The following is a 20,926-nucleotide window of genomic DNA, read 5'->3' as shown; positions in this document are numbered from 1 at the left end:
AAAGAAGTCACAAAGCAAAGGCCCAACTCACTCGGGGTGTGCCCACCAAAATAGGCATTTCTGTTGAGGAACCTTTGCCACTTTATCTTTTAAAAAATGTAACTATGGATCTGAAATAGATATATACATTTAAAAGGTCTCAAATCTGAAGCTAAATCCTCCAAGGGAAATCATAAGCAAGTTTTTAAAAGATCAAGAAGACTGAGGTGAAGAGTTGTCAGCACATGCACGGTACATAAAAACGGGCACACTTCACCAACCATGTACTCCCACGAAGTTCCTTTATAAAGCCTTTGATCTGCCAGTTCAGAAAAGAGTAACACCATTTCAAAACAGTAAAAAACTTTTTAATAGAGATGATATTGATAAGATGAACTATAAAAGTTTGATTTTCTTTTTCACGTAGAAGAGTATTGAAGCTCATTATAAGGTTGCAAGATGCTCTCTACTATCAGAGGATGAGGTATTTGAATATCACCGGTAGAGTGAATTAATCACTATCAGCACATAGTACAAACCTCAAAAGTGATGAATTTAGTATTTCAATTGACTTAATAAAATATATTTTTTAAGTCTACCAAGTATTAGCCATTGTGCTGGGCACAGAGACTAAAGGTGAACAAGACATGGTTACTGCCCTTTTGGAGCTCACAGTCTAGACCAGCACAGTCCAATAGAACTTTCTGCAATTATGGGCATACTCTGTATCTATGCTGTCCACCACAGCAGCCACTAGCCACTTGTGGCTATTGAGCACTTGAAATGTGCCTTGTGCAACTGAGGGATTGAATTTTTCTTTAACTGTAATTAACTGAAATTTTAAATTGATACATGTGGCTGACTAGTGGCTACCATATTGGATAGTGCACATCTAGATACACTACAACTAGCCCCAAAAATATTAAAATCGATGATACAAAATGATAGTGATCATTAATATTTACTTACCTCATTTAGTATGCTTTCCAGTGTTGGAGGAGTATCAACTTGAGGAATATCAAACTCCTTGTCATCAATCTAAATAAAGAAAATAAATTAATGCTCTCATAATGATCCTTTCCCCTAATAATTCTGTGGGTATTTTAATTGATTAGAACCATCATCAATTAAAAGACAAACTTCCCACCAAACATCATACAGTCAACTCAAAAATCCATGGAACTAAGTGTCAGGTTAAAAGATGACAGAATAGTTTCCTTTTGGGGACTATCAACGACACCTTGATAGTCCGACTGCACCATCCTGACAGCACTTTCCAGAAAGCTTCTGTTGAAGGACTTTTGCATGTGTTTTCTTAAACATGACAAAACAGCATATCTTATGACAACTCTTTATATTCCAAATTTAGACATAAGTCATAAGCATTAAGCAAAAGTCTGATATCACATTTCTTAGTTATTTCATAAATTATGGTGAGAGATTATTAGGTCAAGTAACTTGTCATTAAATATTCTCATAGTCACAGAAACCCATTAATATAATATTAAATCAACAGGGAAAAAAATTGCTGTGTAAGATAAGAATTCTAAACATACCACTAGGTCTATGACCTTAAGAAGTCATTTAACATAGCTGCATGCCAGTGTCTTCACCTATAAAATGGATTATCATAGTGAAAGCTGTAAAGCTTAAATGACAACATGAATTAAAGTGTTTCATAAACTGTAACGGACTATACAAATGAAGAGTGATATTATCTCATAAAACTGTATACAGACTCCTAATAGCCCTGCAAAAATGATAGCCTTATTAGAGTCTTTGGGTCATAAAGCATACTCTCACCAATACTTGGGTTAAACATCGTCACTTGACAAAAGCTGAAATTTTTACCAGATCATTTTTGAACTCCAGTTCCTTGTCCAGATCTATGTAAGAGAATTTTGAAAGTGAAGCTTCTAGATTGAAAGACTTATTCAGTTCTTCTTCAGTAGTCTTGGCACAGAGGCTCTGTTCCACATTTTCATGGTCTGGTTCATTTTCCATATTTATTTTTAATAACTGTATTCAGTCAATCCAAGCAAGTGTCTGTTTATTTGGTTTTTGTTCTGTTTTGTTTTTGCCTTAGATCACAAAGACTTGAATTATGATCTCTTTTTAAAAAAAAGAAAAAAGTATCATTTAGATTTCCTCCTTGTCAATTGGACATTCCAAAGATTTACTTGGTCATTCAGTCATCTGATTACAGGCAAAGAAAAATCAATACTGGGGTACCGGGTATGATATGGAGGGAGGGTTACTATGGAAGCACAAAGGAGGAATACCTAAAGACTTGAGGAGTCTAGGAAGCAGCCCATCACCCAAAGTCATGAAACTGGTGACAGCGATAGACTTAGTAGGCTCACCCTCTAGACCTGGTACCAACTAGATGTATGTACCTAACAGATAAGGTAAACTGGTGCCAAAAGCCGCAATTAATCCCTTCCTTATGTTCCCAAACTTTAGGGTGGCACTCCAGTTCTCCCTGGAGATAAACATATAGACCAGCTTTGTTGTTAACATTCACACAGGGCCACACATGTCCCTGGGAGCTCAGTATAAACACCGATGATGGATACGTAGTCATTTAACACAACACCAGCAAATCTAAGAATTCAGGTATATTATGTGAAATGACAATAACTCCAGGATAAAATAATTTCACAGCTTACCAGAGATTTCTAAAAGAAAGCTAGTTCTAGAGAAACATGGACATTTTCAGAGAAAAATGAAATGCAAAAGAAAACTAAAAAATATACAATTTTTTGTTATTTCACAGCTCTAAATGATAGAACACTGTTATACAAAAAAAAAACCAGATAATTTGGTTTATTTGCAAAACTGTAATTTCTAGAAAACTAAAAATATATTTCAGAAATTATTATAAGTTTAATAATTAAATTTGCTTTTAAATGTTTTTAGGTTGTGTTTCAATTTAGGCTACAAGTGACCAAACTTTAAAAAGTCCACTTAGCTTTGCCTGTTTAGAATAAAGCAAAAATATGAAAACAGAAACAATGTCCTAATAACAATGATAAAAATGAAGGTCAATTTTGTTTTATAAACTAGGTGTTTTCCACAGTAGCAAACAACTAGCAGAACTCTCAGTGAGAAGCTTTTTCAAACTACATACTGCCCTCAGGGGGTATAAACACCACTATCACCAACAACCCTTACCCTCATAGTGAACTTTTCTTAATATTATTACTTAGTGAAGGGAAGGCAGAAAAAAGCCTGGCAACTACTTGACCATTAAATTTTTTTTTTTTTTTAAGAGACAGAGTCTCACCATGTTGCCCAGGCTGGACTCAAACTCCTGGGCTCAAGCAATCCTCTGCCTCAACCTCCCAAGAAGCTGGACCTATATGCGTGCACCACTACACATGGCTTGAAATAACTAGTTTTTAAAATAACATGCCCAAAACCCACTGACAATTTTATCTAATGAGGCTTGTTTTTGAGTATCTATAATTAATTTCACTTCCATCAATGTTTCATTTTTATCATATTAAAAGGAATGAATGATAGGCCAGGTACAGTGGCTCATGCCTATAATTCCAGTGCTTTGGGAGGCTGAGGCGGGAGGATCACTTGTGGCCGGGAGTTTGCAATTAGTCTGGGCAACACAGGGAGACTCCATCTCTACAAAAAAATTTTCCGCGCATGATTACGAGTGCCTGTATTCCCAGTTGCTCCCAAAGCTGAGGCAGAAGGATCATCTGAGCCTAGGAGTTTAAGGCTGCAGCAGTGAGCTATGATGATGTCACTGCACTCCAGCCTAGGCAACAGTGGGAGATCCTGTCTCAGAAAAAAAAAGAAAAAAAAGAGAAACAAAAGAAATGAACAGTAACTTTGTGTAAAATATGTGGATTCTTGAAAACACTTTTCAAGAGCTGAAACCAACTTTTCAACCTAGTATATTATTTGGTATATTACCAAATACAGACTAATTTCTTTCACATGCTACAGAAAATAGACTCTAAGGTTCTGTCCTACAAAATACATGCTATCAAACACATCTGTAGAAGACATAACTGAGGGCACTTGCTATCTGGCAACATTTGAAAGTATCTTTCTAACATCAGGTACTAAACGCTCCTTTTGCAATGAGCCAGATGTGGCAGAAGCAATACTAACATTTATATGCTTTTCTACAAAGACTGAATTGGCTCATGACAAATCACTTTTTATAATAATAAAGTCTTTCACTCTTATTTGTACCACTAAGCAAAAATGGTTGTAATTATTCAGGAAATACTCATGAACAAGCATAATCTGAGTCACATTCAGTGGTTCCTGGGGATATTTATTAACTTTTATTCTTATATATTTTTCAAAATAGTGAAAAAAATCATCCAGCAAAAAAAAAATAAAACCTTTATTTAAATGATTTAATGATCTAAAATGTTTCATGTTTCACATATACCTTTCCAAAATAACTAAGAGAGGAAAACAACTTTTTTTCTGGCTCATTTTATCTCCTATCTGGAGTTATTAACCGGCTCCATGACCATGTAACAATTCAGCATCTGTGAACACCAGTATCACAATGAAGAACTGTCGAGTGATCAAGCATTTCCTGAAGAAAGAACATCACGATGCCAAGCTACCCTAATCCATGTCCAACCTTCATTTCACTGAGCCCCTTTCACCAGTGTGATGTAGTGGCAAAGTGGAAAGAACATAAGCCACAGAGTCCATTTAAAATCAGGTTAAGGCCAGGCACAGTGGCTCACGCCTGTAATCCACTCTGGGAGGCCAAGGTGGGAACGATTGCTTGAGCTCAGGAGCTCGAGATCAGCCTGAGCAAGAGTGAGACCCCGTCTCTACTAAAAATAGAAAATATTAGCTGGGCGTGGTGGTGCTCGCCTGTAGTCCTAGCTACTCGGGAGGCTGAGGCAGGAGGATCGATGGAGCCCAGGAGTTTGAGGTTGCTGTGAGCTAGGCTAATGCCATAGCACTCTAGCCCAAGCAACAGAGCAAGACTGTTTCAAAAAAAAAAAAAATCAGGCCGGGCGCGGTGGCTCACGCCTGTAATCCTAGCTCTGGGAGGCCGAGGCAGGTGGATCGCTCGAGGTCAGGAGTTCGAGACCAGCCTGAGCAAGAGTGAGACCCCGTCTCTACTAAAAATAGAAAGAAATTATCTGGCCAACTAAAAATATATATACAAAAAAAAAAAAAATTAGCCGGGCATGGTGGCTCATGCCTGTAGTCCCAGCTACTCGGGAGGCTGAGGCAGTAGGATCGCTTAAGCCCAGGAGTTTGAGGTTGCTGTGAGCTAGGCTGATGCCACGGCACTCACTCTAGCCCGGGCAACAAAGTGAGACTCTGTCTCAAAAAAAAAAAAAAAACAAACAAAAAAAAAATCAGGTTAATAAAAAGTCAAAAAACAATAGATTGTTTGCACAGATGAGATGGAAAGAGAACATCACTTACATACTCTCGGTGAGACTATGAATTAATACAACCTCTGTGAAGATCAGTATAGAGATTTATCAAAGAACTAAAAGTAGATCTACCATTTGATCCTGCAATCCCACTACTGGACCTCTGTCTACCCAGAGGAAAAGAAATCATTATATCAAAAAGATACCTAGGCCGGGCGCGGTGGCTCACACCTGTAATCCTAGCCCTCTGGGAGGCCGAGGCGGGTGGATCACTCGAGGTCAGGAGTTCGAGACCAGCGTGAGCGAGACCCCCGTCTCTACTAAAAAAAAAAAAAAAAAAAAATGGAAAGAAATTATCTGGTCAACTAAAAATATATATAGAAAAAATTAGCCGGGCATGGTGGCGCATGCCTGTAGTCCCAGCTACTGGGGAGGCTGAGGCAGTAGGATCGCTTAAGCCCAGGAGTTTGAGGTTGCTGTGAACTAGGCTGATGCCATGGCACTCACTCTAGCCCAGGAAACAAAGTGAGACTCTGTCTCAAAAAAAAAAAAAAAAAAAAGATACCTGTACTTGCATGTTTATCACAGCAAAATTTATAATTGCAAAGATATGGAATCAACCTACGTGCCCATCAACTGATGAGTGGATTAAGAAAATATTTTATATATACAACGGAATACTCCTCAACAATAAGAAAGAATGAAACAATGTCTTTTGCAGCAACTTGGATGGAACTAGAGGCCAATATCCTAAGTGAAATAACCCAGGAACAGAAAAACAAATGCCTCATATTCTCACTTCTAAGTGGGAACTCAACTATGGCTACACAAGGGCACACAGAGTGGTATAATGGACACTGGAGACTCTAAAGGGGGATGGATGGGAGGGGGTGAGGGATGAAAAATTACCTATGGGATACAATGGACACTATTCGGGTGATGGGTGCACCAAAAGCCCAGAGTCCACCACTATACAATCTATATATAATACATATATAATATATACAGGTAATGAGATTGAATTTGTACTCCCAAACCTATTAAAATTAAAAATAATTTAAAAACCCAAAATATCACATGTACCCCACAAATATGTACAAGTATTATGTATACATAAAATTTTTTAAATAAAATTTTTTAAAGCAAAAAATAAATAACATAAAATCAGGATTTGAATCTGGACTTTACCAGTTCCTATCTGTGACCTTAGTCAATTGTTTATCTTTTTTGAACCCCTCTTTTTCTACATCTGTAAAATGGGATATTGTAGACAGTTGTGTTGTTTGCTCAGAATAGTACCTCTGGTTCTCGGTAGGGCTCCTTCAAACCATGGGCTTCTTGTATAGGCTGCCAATCAAAAATCCCCCTAGTAAAATGGATTAAGTGATACAGCCAGGGTCCTTTACCAGGATCTGTTAAAATGGAACTGATGAAGAAGAGTCATTTCCACTATTCTCTAAACAATGAATAATAAGGCTGAGCAGCCCCCACAGTCCCCACCCTGCCCTCTTTTGCAGAAAAGGAGTCATTCATTTAACATATATCGACTAAATATCTACTACATGTCATCTGTCACTGAGACCCACCTCTACTGACAGAACTTACATTCTAGATACAGATTCTCTAGAAAGAATGAAATCAATCTAAAAAAAGTAAAGAAGAGGAGGAAAGAGAGTCCTGATACTATGCAAGCTCCCCCAGATTCTAGTCTTCCATGACATTAGCTCTGCCCATAGCTTTCTGGCAGTTTGGCTACATAAGCCAATATACTTTCTCCCACCCTCTTTCTTTTGGCACTTAAAATTCAGAGTCCTGACTCTTAGGAATGCAACTACCTATTTTGCAGGACTACTTCAAGGAACAAATGATATGACTGTAAAGCAATTAGAAGAATGCCTAAATACATAACAATTTTCAAGAAATAGTTATTATATTTAAAATCTCAAGATTTTCAACTTTTTCTCAAGTTAAAGACTCAAAAACAAAATTTAGTATTTTCACAAAGATCTAGCCAGTGCTAAGCATATCAGAAAGATATCTTCTGATATCATAGCAATTTCTTCATGAGCTAAATGGTAATGGTTTGATCCAAGATGATTACAGCCCCCACCAAGCATCAGAGACACTTAAGAAAAACCTTTAATTATGATAATGAGAAGTGTCTTATACTACTAACTCATTTTAAAATTGTGTTTTTTTCTTTTATGATCAGTATTGGTCTACGCTTCATCAGTGAAGCTAGCCATGTCCCCTTCCTTAGTTCCTCTTTTGTCACTTACCAGCAGTTATTCCTGTCTTCGTGTTAGTCAGCAAATTTTTCCAACCCAAATAGACCTGCTAAATCAAAAGGTCATCGTGCTCAGATTTTTATAAAAGGAAAGTTCACCAGAGCAGTTTCAGTGAATTTTTCAGAAATTAATTGAGCCATGACCCTGCCTGTGGTAGGCAGAATAATGGTGCCTGACAGTGCCAGTCCTAACTCCTGGAACCTGTGAGTGAATATGTTACTTTATATGGCAAAAAGGATTTTGCAGGTGTGATTAAATTAGGACCCTGAGATGGAAGATTATTCTGGATTATTCAGGTGGGTCCAATGTAATCACAAGGGTCCTTAAAGGTGGAAGACAGAGGCAGAAGAGTGTCAGAGAAGAGACAGGACACAGAAGCAGTGTCAGAGACAGCCTCCAGAAAGACTAAAGCCCTATCTCCACATCGTGATTTTAGTAAGACTGGTGTCAGACTTGTGAACTACAGAACTGTAAAATAATTAAATTTGCATTATTTTAAGCCACTAAATCTGTGATTTGTTATGGCAATAGGAAATGAATGTACAGTTAACCCCTGAACAACATGGGTTTGAACTCGTGGGTTCTCCTACACGCAAATTTTCTCAGGCCTTTGCCACCCCTGAGACAGCAAGACCAACCCTTCCCCTTCCTCCTCCTCCTTAGCCTACTCAACATTAATGCAACAAGGATGAAGATGTTTATGGTGATCCACTTCCACTTAATGAATAGTAAATATACTTTCTCTTCTCTATTATTTTCTTCACATTTTCTTTTCTCTAGCTTTATTATAAGAATACAGTATGTAGTACATATAACACACAAAATTTGTGTTAAATGACTGTTTATGCTATTGTTAAGGCTTTCAGTCAAAAGTAGGCTATTAAGTTTTTGGAGAGTCAAAAAAATCCAAGTTATACTTGGATTATATCAGCATCTTCTAACCCCTGAGTTGTTCAAGGGTCAACTGTACCAACAAATTTCAATTAATTTGTTTCTGGTCACATCTCTAACACTCTGAAATACGAATCCCTCCCCTCAGTTGGTATTGCCCACATATTTATTAAGCAAACTCTTCATTCCAATATACAGATCAACAATGAAGTGCTTAATATGATGCTCAATATTACACATTTAATGCGGATACTGCTTCAGATATCACTTAAGTGCTAGCCCAGGACAAAGGTTGATAATGAACTACTCATAACTTCCTCAGATGCAATTCTACAATGAGTTCTTGACCAAACCATCATGTGATCTAGTGTTTTTATAGTTCTTAAGGGGATGCAGCCAGACAGTACTTGCAGATAACTAAACAGATTTATATCAACTAATTATCTCTCCTAGAATGAAATCAGAGTAACCTGACAGGGAATGTATGTCACGGAGTCATGATTACCTAGTATGCTGTCCTCTTCTGAGTGCTGATAAACTAATATTATAATAGTTCAGACTTAAGATTATCTGACATCTTGATAATTCTCAAAGGTATTCCTCTTACTAAGGTTATCCCCAATCAAGTAATAATAGTTTCAAGGACCATAAAAAAAGATATGTACCATATAAACAGCAATGACCCCATTATGACACTGGCCAACTGAATGAGAACTGTAGAATGTGACCTAAATCAGGCCAGGTTAATGTAGAACTCTTACCACTTTTTTTACCTTGGCAAATGTTTATTCCCAGCTGTTTTCAAGTTCCAGGATCCTGTTTAATTCTCTGATATTCTTTTCTTCCTAAAAGTGTCATATGAGATACTTTTCATATGATAGTGAAATCAAATCAAGTTTTTATTAATTTACTATATTGTGACAGATATCACAAAATCATAATTTGGAAACAATATTATAAGCTTGTTTCTGGCCTTCCCAATCCACACATTTCTCTTCTATTTCTTTGTTTTGTTTGGTCATCTTGTGGTTTGTTTTGTGAAGAAAAAGTATATAGGGCCGGGCGCGGTGGCTCACGCCTGTAATCCTAGCACTCTGGGAGGCCGAGGCAGGCGGATTGTTAGAGCTCAGGAGTTGGAGACCAGCCTGAGCAAGAGCGAGACCCCGTCTCTACTAAAAACAGAAAAGAAATTATATGGACAGCTAAAAAACATATATATGTAGAAAAAATTAGCTGGGCATGGTGGCGGATGCCTGTAGTCCCAGCTACTTGAGAGGCTGAGGCAGGAGGGTTGCTCGAGCCCAGGAGTTTGAGGTTGCTGTGAGCTAGGCTGACGCCACAGCACTCTAGCCCGGGCAACAGAGTGAGACTCTGTCTCAAAAAAAAAAAAAAAAAAAGAATATAGGATTAACTTCTACTAGTTTTCTATTATCTTTCTCTGGCAAATGGACTCATTTTTAACAGCTCCCCAATGCCTACAGAATAAAATTCCAAATTCTAAGCCTATAACTATAGACATCCCAAGAGCTGACCCTCCTTCCTCCACAACTAGACTTATGTGCACTCAGAGTCCTTCAAGAATAGCTTCCACTTTCCCTCCATGTCTGCTCAAGCTGATTCACCTTTCCTTTTCTTTTCCTCTGTTTATCTAAATTCCTTATTTCATGCCTTACTTCCAGGCACTTTTCAAATTAGATCTGCCTATGACCTCTTTTTCCTTCTTCCCTAACCATCTTCTGAACCCAGAACACATCTTTAAAACAGTAGCTTCACATTTTCCTCTTTTTGATCACTTCAGTTATCATTAGTTAACTTACCATATAACTATGTCTTTTCTCAACTGTATAATAAAAATGGGGCCATGCTTCTTTGTATACTCCATATCACTTGGCCCATTGACTTGCATAGCTATGTAGACATTCAATAAATATCTGCTGAGTAACACAAGAATTGGAAGACAGGTATAACACCTGTGTTGCAAATTAAATATATCAGTTTTATTACCTGTAATTGCTAAGCTTCAGAGGACACTTATTTGACACACAGCATATAGGAAGCTGTGCCATAATAAGCCAACTTATAATTTAGTTCTACTTCTATGTAATCAGGCTTGTCAACCACTGCAGGTCACATTTATCAGGTATTAGCTAAAACTTTGCTTCCTCAAAAAAAGCCTTTTCTGTCCTGCTCTACTAGGTTAGTTCCCTGCTCACATGCACCCATAACATCATTCTCCTCATTCATTACCATATCACATTATAATTATTTCTCATTGTCTGAAACACCATTACTTGCCTCCAACTGGAATGCAGGTTTCATGACAGCAAAGGCCAGATCTGCCTTGCTCGCCACTGCATTACCGGTGCCTAATTACACAGTAGCTAATCAACCCAGCCAGCCAGCCAGCCAGCCACCCATTTCTCCCTCCCTAGATAAGCAGCAAACAAGACCGCATCACTGGCTCAAACAGCAGTTCTGGTCATTCAGTAGAAAATATGGTTAGTCACTGTACTCCAAAAAGCCTCCCACCTGTGCAAGTTCCATTCTTTGCATTTTTTAAAATCCCTAAGACTGATTTTAATGGTCATTTAGCTCGTGTGTAACATGACACAAACTCCACAATCTCAGGTATTTTATGCTCTTTTACATTAATTCAGCCTACAGGCCAAGATGAAATAGTGGAAATATATTATACATCCATTCAATTTACAAGAATTCAACTATTTCCAGCAAAGGGAAACCAAAAAAAAAAAGGAATGATTCACATAGTGCCAGAGACTCTGCACACCATTCCACTCAGTAACTATATGCTTCACAGTGAGCACAGAACAGGAGATGGACAGTTGCTGTTCTTTCAGTCAGTCTCAGCTCTTGCACGCCTCATACACAAGCAATCCACTTCATCGGTGCTCAAAATAACAAACAGCATGCTGTTCCAACACGGAGCAAAAACTGACTCTGTTGGACTTCCTGAGAGATCATATGTCCATCTCTGATATGATTCCTTCCCAGGATACTTTGAGGATATTCAGTTTTCAAGGTACTTTTCAAGGGTACTTTGAGGGCACTCAATTTTCACCTTACTCATGGACTTCAGAAACAAAGGCTGTGTTAGATGCAACAGTACTGGGATGGGCTGCTTACTTGACCCTAGAGTTTCTTTCCAAGAATAGGCACATTTATGTAACTATAACCCACAGAGCTTGGAGCTGCCACGATGAAAAAACCCAAACCTCTCTGTTTCTCTTGGTAAATATCTAAATGAGATAAGTGATCATTTAAAACTTAAGAAGTACATATAGAACAACAAATGTAAAAAAGAAAAGTGGGAGGAAGGAACAGTGCCTGAAACGTTCTTGCACATGGTGCAAAGTCACTACTATGAATTGTCAGATACAATCCTCAAGGAGCTCCCATTCTGGAACTAAATCCCCTATCACAATACACAAAACAATAATAAGAACTAAATTTAAAAATACCTGTGTAAATCCTAACATTATCAATTTTATATCAATATGTGTACGAGGTGATAAGTGAAAGAGAAAAATCATCACTTCTTTCCAGCTTCTATTAAGTTCCTACTATTATGAGAATCTCTCTTCAAAAACCCACCCCAGGCCGGGCGCAGTGGCTCACACCTGTAATCGTAGCACTCTGGGAGGCCAAGGCGGGTGGATCACTTGAGGTCAGGAGTTCGAGACCAGCCTGAGCAAGAGCGAGACCCCGTCTCTACTAAAAAATAGAAAGAAATTATCTGGCCAACTAAAAATATATATAGAAAAAATTAGCCGGGCATGGTGGCGCATGCCTGTAGTCCCAGCTACTCGGGAAGCTGAGGCACAAGGATTGCTTAAGCCCAGGAGTTTGAGGTTGCTGTGAGCGAGGCTGACGCCACGGCACTCACTCTAGCCCGGGCAACAAAGCGAGACTCTGTCTCAAAAAAAAAAAAAAAAACCCACCCAGCCTCAAAGAACTCCTCTTAACAAGTACATGGACCTTGTGTAGGGGTGAATTCTTGTAAACTGAATGCACAAAAGATAGGATTCTACTCAATTATAGGCTAAGATGATGGCCTTCCTTATTAATTTCCAATTAATTAAACTGTCATCTCAATTTCTCTTGGTTGGGTGACAAGGAGGATGTAGAGTCACAAGAGATTTCTTTTTTTTTTTTTTTTTGAAAGGGTGAGAGGAAGCTGGAAGCTTCCTGCTGAACTGCAGAGGGAGAAACAAAAGTTTAAACATCCTAGCACCTTCACCATCTTTCCTTTGAAAAACTGCTCCTCCTCCACTCCAACCATGTGATTTTAGTGGCACTGGCAATCAAGAACCCTATCTGCCTGGCCAGAAGAGTAGTCACATGATATTCTTGTGTCCAATCTAGCCAATCGGGGTTCCTTCCTGGAATTGTAAATACTAGAGGTAGGAGTTTTCTCTTTACTCTGGGGTGCTTAAGCTTGAATGATATAACATAGGAATTGTCTGTAGTCATATCTTTCATGCATTTATATACAGTTACCCACCATATAACAATGTTTCAGTCAACCACAGACCACATATACGATGGTGGTTCCGTAAGATTATATATAATGGAGTTAAAAAATTCCTATCAGTGACATAGCCGTCACAATGTCATAGCATGGAGTATTACTCACATGTTTGTAGTGATGCTGGTGTAAACAAACCTACTTCACTGCCAGCAGAATAAAAATATAGCACATACAATTATGTATAATACATAATACTGGATAATGATAATAAACAACTATGTTACTGGATTATGTATTTACTACATTATACTTTTTATTATTATTTTAGAGTGTACTCCTCTTACTTATTTAAAAAAATAGTAAGAACAGCCTCAGGAAGGTCCTTCAGGAGGCATTCCAGAACGCATCGTTATCACAGGAGATGACAGCTCCATGCCTATTTATTGCCCCTGAAGACCCTCCAGTCGTCCAGTCGGACAAGATGTGGAGGTGGAAAACAGTGATATTGATGACCCTGAACCGGTATAGGCCTAGGCTAACGTTTGTTTTGTGTCTTAGTTTTACCAAAAAAGCGTAAAACATAATAAAATTTAAAATTTTTAAATAGAAAAAAGCTAACAGAATAAGGATATAAAGAAAATATTTTTTGTACAGCTGTACAATGTCTATTTTAAACTAAGTGTTATTGCAAAAGAGTCAAAAAGTTTTAAAAATTTTAAAAGTTTATAAAGTAAAAAAGTGACAGTAAGCTAAGGTTAATTTGCCATTGAAAGAAAAAATATTTTATAAATTTAGTGTAGCCTAGGTGTAAAGTAATGTCCTAGGCCTTCATATTCACTCATCATTCATTCACTGACTCACCCAGAGCAACTTCCAGAGCAACTTCCAGTCCTGCAAGCTCCATTCATGGTAAGTGCCCTATAAAGGTGTACCATTTTTTATCTTTGAAACTATATTTTTACTGTACCATTTCTATGTTTAAATATGTTTAGATACACAAATACTTACCATTGTGTTACAATTGCCTACAGTATTCAGTACAGTAACATGCTGTACAGGTGTGGAAACTAGGATCAATAGGCTATGCCATACAGCCTAGGTATGTACTAGGCCATACAATCTAGGTGTAAGCACATTCTATGATGTTCGAACAACAACAAAAATGCCTAACTTTCTCCGAACGTATCCCCTAAGCAACACATGACTGTAATCAGAGAGAATGAGGCTTGCAATTATAGAAGCAGAGACAGGGAACTGAGGGGCCAGAGGTCCTTTGGAGAGGGGGGGAGATACATAAGAACATCATTTGAATCCCTGGATTTAGCGACACTCCAGCCCTTCCCAGGTTTGTGAGCCAATAAATCTCTTTGCTTAAGATCACTTGAACTGAATTTCTGTCACTTGTGACAGAGAGAATCTTGACTAAAAAAAGTGTAACTGCTATCAGAGTAAATCTAAGAAATCCAAGACAACTCTGTAGTTTCTGCTTAAAACAAAGAATGCACTTTAATGTTATACAGAATGAAGATAATTCAAACATTAATTCAAGATTCAGTTTAGAACAATTTGATCTTACAAATATATACAGATGATACCTGAAGCTGTGGGTCAAGAGAAGATGCTGTCTAAACTCTATGAAAACTATTAACAGATCAAAAGTTAAACATGCTTTATTAAGTTCAAAAGGCCTCACATACATAACTGACATTTGGTGTCACAATGGTTGAAATGTCTATAGAATAGTGGAATATAGCTAAGAATCACCAAGATGCCCCAGTATCCTGAAAAGCATCCATCTGCTGATGATGATCCAGATACAAAAGAAATATATAAAGGAAAATCAACATATTATTCTATTAGAGCTCTGGGAGGAATTCTCTCACATATAACTACGCCTTTTTGACCATAACCAAATTTTCCCACTTATTTTTATTGTACAGAACAGGCCAACCATTACCAGAGGATTCAATACCTACTCTCTGCTTAAATTTAACCATAAGCAAACCCATGTCTTAAACATAGGTAGATCTTCCAACCTCATTTATATTAGATATACTTCACTCACACACACACTCACAGACATACACAAAAAGTAACATGTAATTATCTCACAAACACAGACATCTGGAGTAGGGTTAGCACCACAAGCTAACACCCATGCTTGTTTCGCTCAGTTTGGGTTTTTTTTCTTTATTTTTTTTCTTTTCTTTTTTTTTAGTTAGGGGAGAGGAGAGTGAGGTAGAGGGTGGGAGGGCAGAGGACACAAGACTCACTGTCCATTCTAATAATAATCGAGGGAGTGCAGGGGATGAATGGGGCCTGCCTAGTTAAAGAAGGCTCCCAGCTGTTCCTGATAACCCACAGCCACGGAACCTCTCACTGATCCTACCTCATCCCACCCTACCCTTTGAAGCACACTCATTTTGTACATTCACACACTCTGGGCCACTGTTTCCCTCCCTCCCCAGATGCCACGCTTGGAGAACTAGCCAGAGCATAGGAGCGGCCTTGAACTTTAGAGACCCACTTTTCGCCCTGCTGTCCTCACTCTGGGGCACACCTTGCAGGCGAAGAGAAACTGGAACCAGCCTGAAAGTGTGCGCACTAATCCTAAGAGGTGGACACCCCATCTAAGCCTCAGACTCAGGCACACTCACATCAGTTCTAGGAGGATGGAGGAGTCCACACCTGTTCCCCAGGCCCGAAAGGCGGGCTGCACACCTGTTCCGCCCGGGAGCGGTGGAGCGGGGTGTGACCCGCCTCCTCGTCTCAATCGGGGGAGCGGGCGCACCTGTCCCTCAGACTCACAGTCATTTGAAACCAACAAGTGGAGACTGCCTGACCCAGTTCCGGGCCAAATGCAGGACACGCCCCTCCACCCAAAAGTCAACCCCGCCCGGCCGGTGGCCCCGGTCCAGTTAGCCCGTCAGGGGCTGCTCTGTCGGCTCGCAGAGATCGTGCCGCGGTCGCGCGGGGGAAGGAGCCGAGGCTTAGGGACTGGCGCGCGCTCTCCTCCCACCCTTACTTAGTTCAGCCCCTGAGTCCTGTCCCCTCCCCACTGGCCCACTCTCGGGAGACTGGTTACCTGAGCTTGCAGCCATTCCGGCCCAGGGCCCCCCGGCCCACGTGACCCCGCCCCTGCTCTAGACTCACGCACGCGCAGTAGCTGCCACTAGTGGTCACGCTTCCGCTTTCCTCCTCTCACCTCTCTCCCTCCTGGGGGGGCCGCGCCTCTACGCCACGCCCCTATTTAAAGGGCCAGAGATAGCTCATCTCAGCCATTGGACTAAGTGGGCGATTAACATCTTCAAGAGCTGGACAGTGGAAATGTCAGAGGAGCGCAGACTAATAAATAGCAGTCCTTGAGGTGACACGAGGAAGTCTCCTCCAGCCCTATGAATTCGGTCAGATGAATTCAGTTCATCTGGCCTTTAAGAAAATAAACCTATGTGCAGCCAGCCCAGAGAGGGCAGTTCCTTTCCTGGCTTTTCAAATTTGAAACCAGTAAAATATTTTTTTCAAACTTCTTTTTAAAAAGATGAACACAGAATTGCTAGTTTTTTATTTGTCAAATAAGGACAACAAGCAAGCACATACTAAAAACCAACTATTATCTTCTAATATATATCATCAATATTGCTCCTCCATAACACATCTTAACATCAAAAATATAGGAGGGAAACACTCCCAAATAAAGGAGACAGCTTTAAAACGAATAAAAACATATGTTTATTTCTCTTATTGTTCCTGAAGAAAGATGAAAGCTTTCAGAACAGACCGGTTCTTAGAGTCATCACTGTAGATAACATTGGCCCCAGGACACAGATCTTAGGGGTACCCGGGCCTGTGGCCAGGAAAATAGGAGGAAGAACCCCAGAAGGCGCTCTTGGAAGGAGATACAGAAAATATTCAGTTTGGCAGACATTTATTGAGCATTAACCAGTATCACTACACTGCTGGGCCTTTGGAGGACTTAGAGGCGGGTCAGACACAGCCCTGCCCCCCCAGGTGCTCTTTGTCTAAGAACTCCACGTACAGACATCACAACACGGCTGGCTGTTTTGAATGGTATAAAGAAAGGCATTGAACCACCATTTTAGCAACACAGATGAGGGGCAATGGTGGAACACTTCAGGGAGGAGGTGGTGGCATCAGGGCCTTGAAGAGTTTCAGTAGACGGAGAGCAGGGAACAGTGGGATCAAAGGTAGGACAAAGCAAGTTTGGGGATTGATGTGGCCATGGTAGGGACAGTGGCTTTCAAACTTATTTAATCATCTCCCACAGTAAGAAATACATTTCAGCCTGACCTATTATATACATACACACACAGTATATGTATGTGTGTGTGCACACATGTATAGATATATCCCAAAACAGTAATTGCTCTTCATATGTGCAATGCAACTTGGTATTTTCTATTCTGTTCTACTCCTTTAAAAAAGAAATGCTGGCTACTAAGTTGGTTTCAGTGCTCTGTGATGCAGAGTATCCCCTAGTACAAAGGCACCGGCATGAAGCGTGTTAGAGGTAGGATGGGATATGAGGCTGGAAGGGCTGGGACAGATGCAAGAGAACATTGAATGCTAAACTGGGGGGGTCTGCTCCTCTGGTAAGAGCCTCCCGAGGGTTGTGAGCAGAGGATTATGGCTGTGCTTTAGAAGTCTGGAAATCTGCCTTTGGTTCCGATTATCATATTTTTAGAGGAACCCCATTAAACAGGAGATTATCTATCTAGAGGAGGGTAAGAAGGCTGGTGAGACCAGAAAGCTTGTGCAACAGACAACTGTTGAAAGTATTGGGCAGAAAGGAAATTGGCAGAAGTGAGGGGGGGGCGGCCAGAGTTACAAGGGTAAGAGGTAGAAAGGTTGCCAAATGACCTTTTTGAAATATCTCTACAACACTCATAGACTTATTCTGGGTAGCTCTAGAAAGTAAAACTAGGACTGTGTGTATGAATGTTGTAGGGAAGCTAATTTCAGCTCACAGTAAGGAGTATTTTAGGATGGTCCACACTGCCTGTGAGACCTCTCCAAAGCAACAGCCCTTGTATGTACCTCTGCTCTCAGGGAGATAGTGTCAGGGCTGTTTGCATTAATTAAAAAATAAAAGTATGTTTATTAGAGAAAACTTAGAAAATTCAGGAAATAAAAAGAAGCAGAAATTACCCACTTTCCAGAAAAAGGCACTTTTCCACTTATTTTCATTGGGTCTTTTTCTTTGCATATTTACATCTTTGATATAATAGAACTACATAGAATATATAGTTATATATTCTTTATATATGAGATATATAATTTGGTCTATTTCCTGCTTTTTTCCCTCATTGTTACATCTTGCGCACTACCCACTATAATTAAAATTGTTCACAAATATTATTTATAATGGCTATGTAATTATTGATCATGTAGTTTAATTTATTTCATTATTCCTCTATTTTTGGACATCTAGAGAGGTTTCTAGTTTTCACTATTAACAAGAACATTGCCATGAATATCCTTATACAGAAATCTTTGCCTACATTTTAAAATTATTTCCTTAGGCTAGAAACCTGCAAGTGAAACTTCTGATTCAAAGGCTTTGAAAGCTCTTAAGCCTTACCTACTGTCAAATTTGCTTTCCAGAAAGGTCAGGCCAGTTTTTATTCTCACCAGAAGTGCTCAGGGGTGCCCATCACGCATACTCACCAGCATTTATTTTATCTTATAAAACAGGTTTGCCAATTTGACAGATAAAATGGTCTCTCATTTTAATTTGTATTGGATTACTAGTAGAGTGGAATATCTTTATAAATTTATCAATCCTTTATAGTTATTCTTGGAATGCAATTTCACTGCCTATGTTTGGATTTGTGATTGGCAAACAGTACTAAGTGAATTGTTATAGACTTATGAGAAAAAAAACAGAGAAGAATTTTAAAAATAAATGATGTGGTCACACCAAGTTATAGCTGAATTATATTGTGGTACACTGTACTAACAAAGGTTAGTTGGAGAATTGAGTCATCACATGGTATGTGGTTAAATAGATCTTAGCTATTACAATCAGTACAATATTCATGTTGAGGGAGACAATTTGGTTTCAGCAAAATGTCATTTCTTATATTAAATCAACATTGTAGATTTGAGCTTCCTCATTTGGTAGTTTTGTTTGTGTTTAATTTATAAATTTGTTTTGGTTTTATAGATGTATACAATCTCCAAAAATAAAGAGTCCTTTCTTTAGTTTTATATTTGCATATATACATATATATGTATGCAACACTATAAAAATAATGTAAGCCAATGCTAGAGATCTGTGAGAATCTTTTCCCCTTACAAGGAATCTCAACAACATTCAAGTTTGAGAACATTGATATAGGAAGTTTCTTAAAATTTCATTTGTAATTACCTAAACATAAGCATTGGGATTTTTTTTTTTAAAGGTTAAAGTGGTGTCAGCTTATCTATTGGAATTTTTCTATACAGAGTATTGTTACAATTTTCTTCCCTTTGGAAAGAGTATCAATAACTGTACTATGTTTAGGGTTCAGAGAATATGTTTTGGCTTAAAATGCACCATTCTTCAAAGTTAACTTTGTACAGGTCAGTGAAACCTAGACATAAGAATGTTTGAATTTATTAAACTTGTCTCTTTAAGTAAGACAAAACAGTTAAGCAGATAGTGATTAAAATGGAATTTTGTGAAGTGGTCTTAGGAGAAATTAAGCCAATGGAAAAAAGCCCCACATGAGCTACAGGAGCCTTGGGGTGTGGGAATCTGAGTGCAGGCCTGCCCGGATGTGCAGGAGCTGGGAGGGGAGCTCCACTGGAGGGTTGCTGCATTTGGATGGTGTCCTGACACCCAGCCGTACTCCTCCAGCTCTCTCCAAGACGAGAACAATGAAGACCATGATCCAGACATCACTCTTAACCTTGCATCTAGAATAAGCCACATCTCTCCTAAAGAAAAAAACTTCTGTACCTGGGAACAAAAGGCAGAGAATAAGACATGGGTAATTGTGTCATTTCTTTCTTTGCTCACAATCACAAAATAAACCGGCCATTTTTTCCTTTTGTAAAAAGGAAACTGATTGGAGCATAGAATTTTTAGGGCAGTGAAGCTACTCTGTATGATACTATAATGGTGGATATATGTCATAAATTTGTCCAGATCCACAGAATACACAACACTGAGAGTGAACCCTAAGGCAAACTATAGATTTGGGTGGTAATGATGTAACGATGTGTCAGTGTAGGTTCATCAGTTGTTACAAACATACTACTCTGGTGATGGGTATTGATAATTCAGGATGCTGTGTCGATGGGTGGGGAGAGGGGGGGTCAGCAGGTGGTGTATAAGAAATCTCTGTACCTTCCTTTCAATTTTGCTGGGAACCTAAAACTGCTCTAAAGAGTAAAGTCTATTAAAATCAAAAAACCCAAACCCAAACCTGGTATACAGGGTTTTTAATTGAGTTAAAACTTTCAAGTAGGCTGGGTAGAAGTAAAGTTGATTATTTGTAAATTACTCAAGCTAGTACAGGTGTCATTCTCATGTTCCCTCTGCCTGGAATGTTCTTCCCCCAAGATAACCCCAATGCTCCCTCATCCTCTTTGGGCTTTGCTCGAATGTCACTGCATTAGTCAGGGCAATAAATACAAGGAAGATGGGGGAGGAGTTCTCTCCACCATCCACTTGTCAGGAGCCCAGTTTCTTTCCATCTGGTAAAACTCTCATCTCAACACATGGCCTCTAAGTTCTCTGAGGCAGAAGCGAGGGATGGAGAAAGCCCACTGGCTCTGAATTGAATTGGCCTGAAAGTGACATGTGCCCTTCTGCTTATAATCCATTGGCCAGCACCAGCCACCTGGCCTTGCTTTGCTACAAGGGAGGCCAAGAAAGGTAGAGGAGCACA

General features: G+C 39.2%; 1 protein-coding gene across 6 annotated transcripts in view; it reads right to left on the bottom strand.

Moving 5' to 3' along the window:
- Positions 1–16,204, bottom strand: part of VPS8 (VPS8 subunit of CORVET complex) — a 215,938-nt gene extending 199,734 nt beyond the window's left edge. For 2 of the 6 annotated variants that reach the window (XM_045539842.1, XM_045539848.1), the window contains exons 1-3: positions 16,117–16,204; positions 1,831–2,090; positions 949–1,017 (exon numbers count right to left, since the gene is read on the bottom strand). In XM_045539842.1, coding sequence (XP_045395798.1) covers positions 949–1,017; positions 1,831–1,983 — 222 coding nt within the window. In that variant the 5' untranslated portion in view covers positions 1,984–2,090; positions 16,117–16,204. Of the gene's footprint in view, positions 1–948; positions 1,018–1,830; positions 2,091–5,569; positions 5,587–6,662; positions 6,790–7,642; positions 7,701–9,315; positions 9,388–16,116 lie in introns of those variants that run through there. The other 4 variants (XM_045539843.1, XM_045539844.1, XM_045539845.1 and 1 more) reach the window with 4 other exon arrangements.
- Positions 16,205–20,926: the final 4,722 nt, after the last annotated feature.

The sequence above is a fragment of the Lemur catta genome, chromosome 1 (assembly GCF_020740605.2).
Source record: "Lemur catta isolate mLemCat1 chromosome 1, mLemCat1.pri, whole genome shotgun sequence".
Taxonomy (NCBI): Eukaryota; Metazoa; Chordata; class Mammalia; order Primates; family Lemuridae; genus Lemur; species Lemur catta.
The sequence above is the reverse complement of the archived record's forward strand: the minus strand, read 5'-3'. Positions and strand labels throughout refer to the sequence as shown.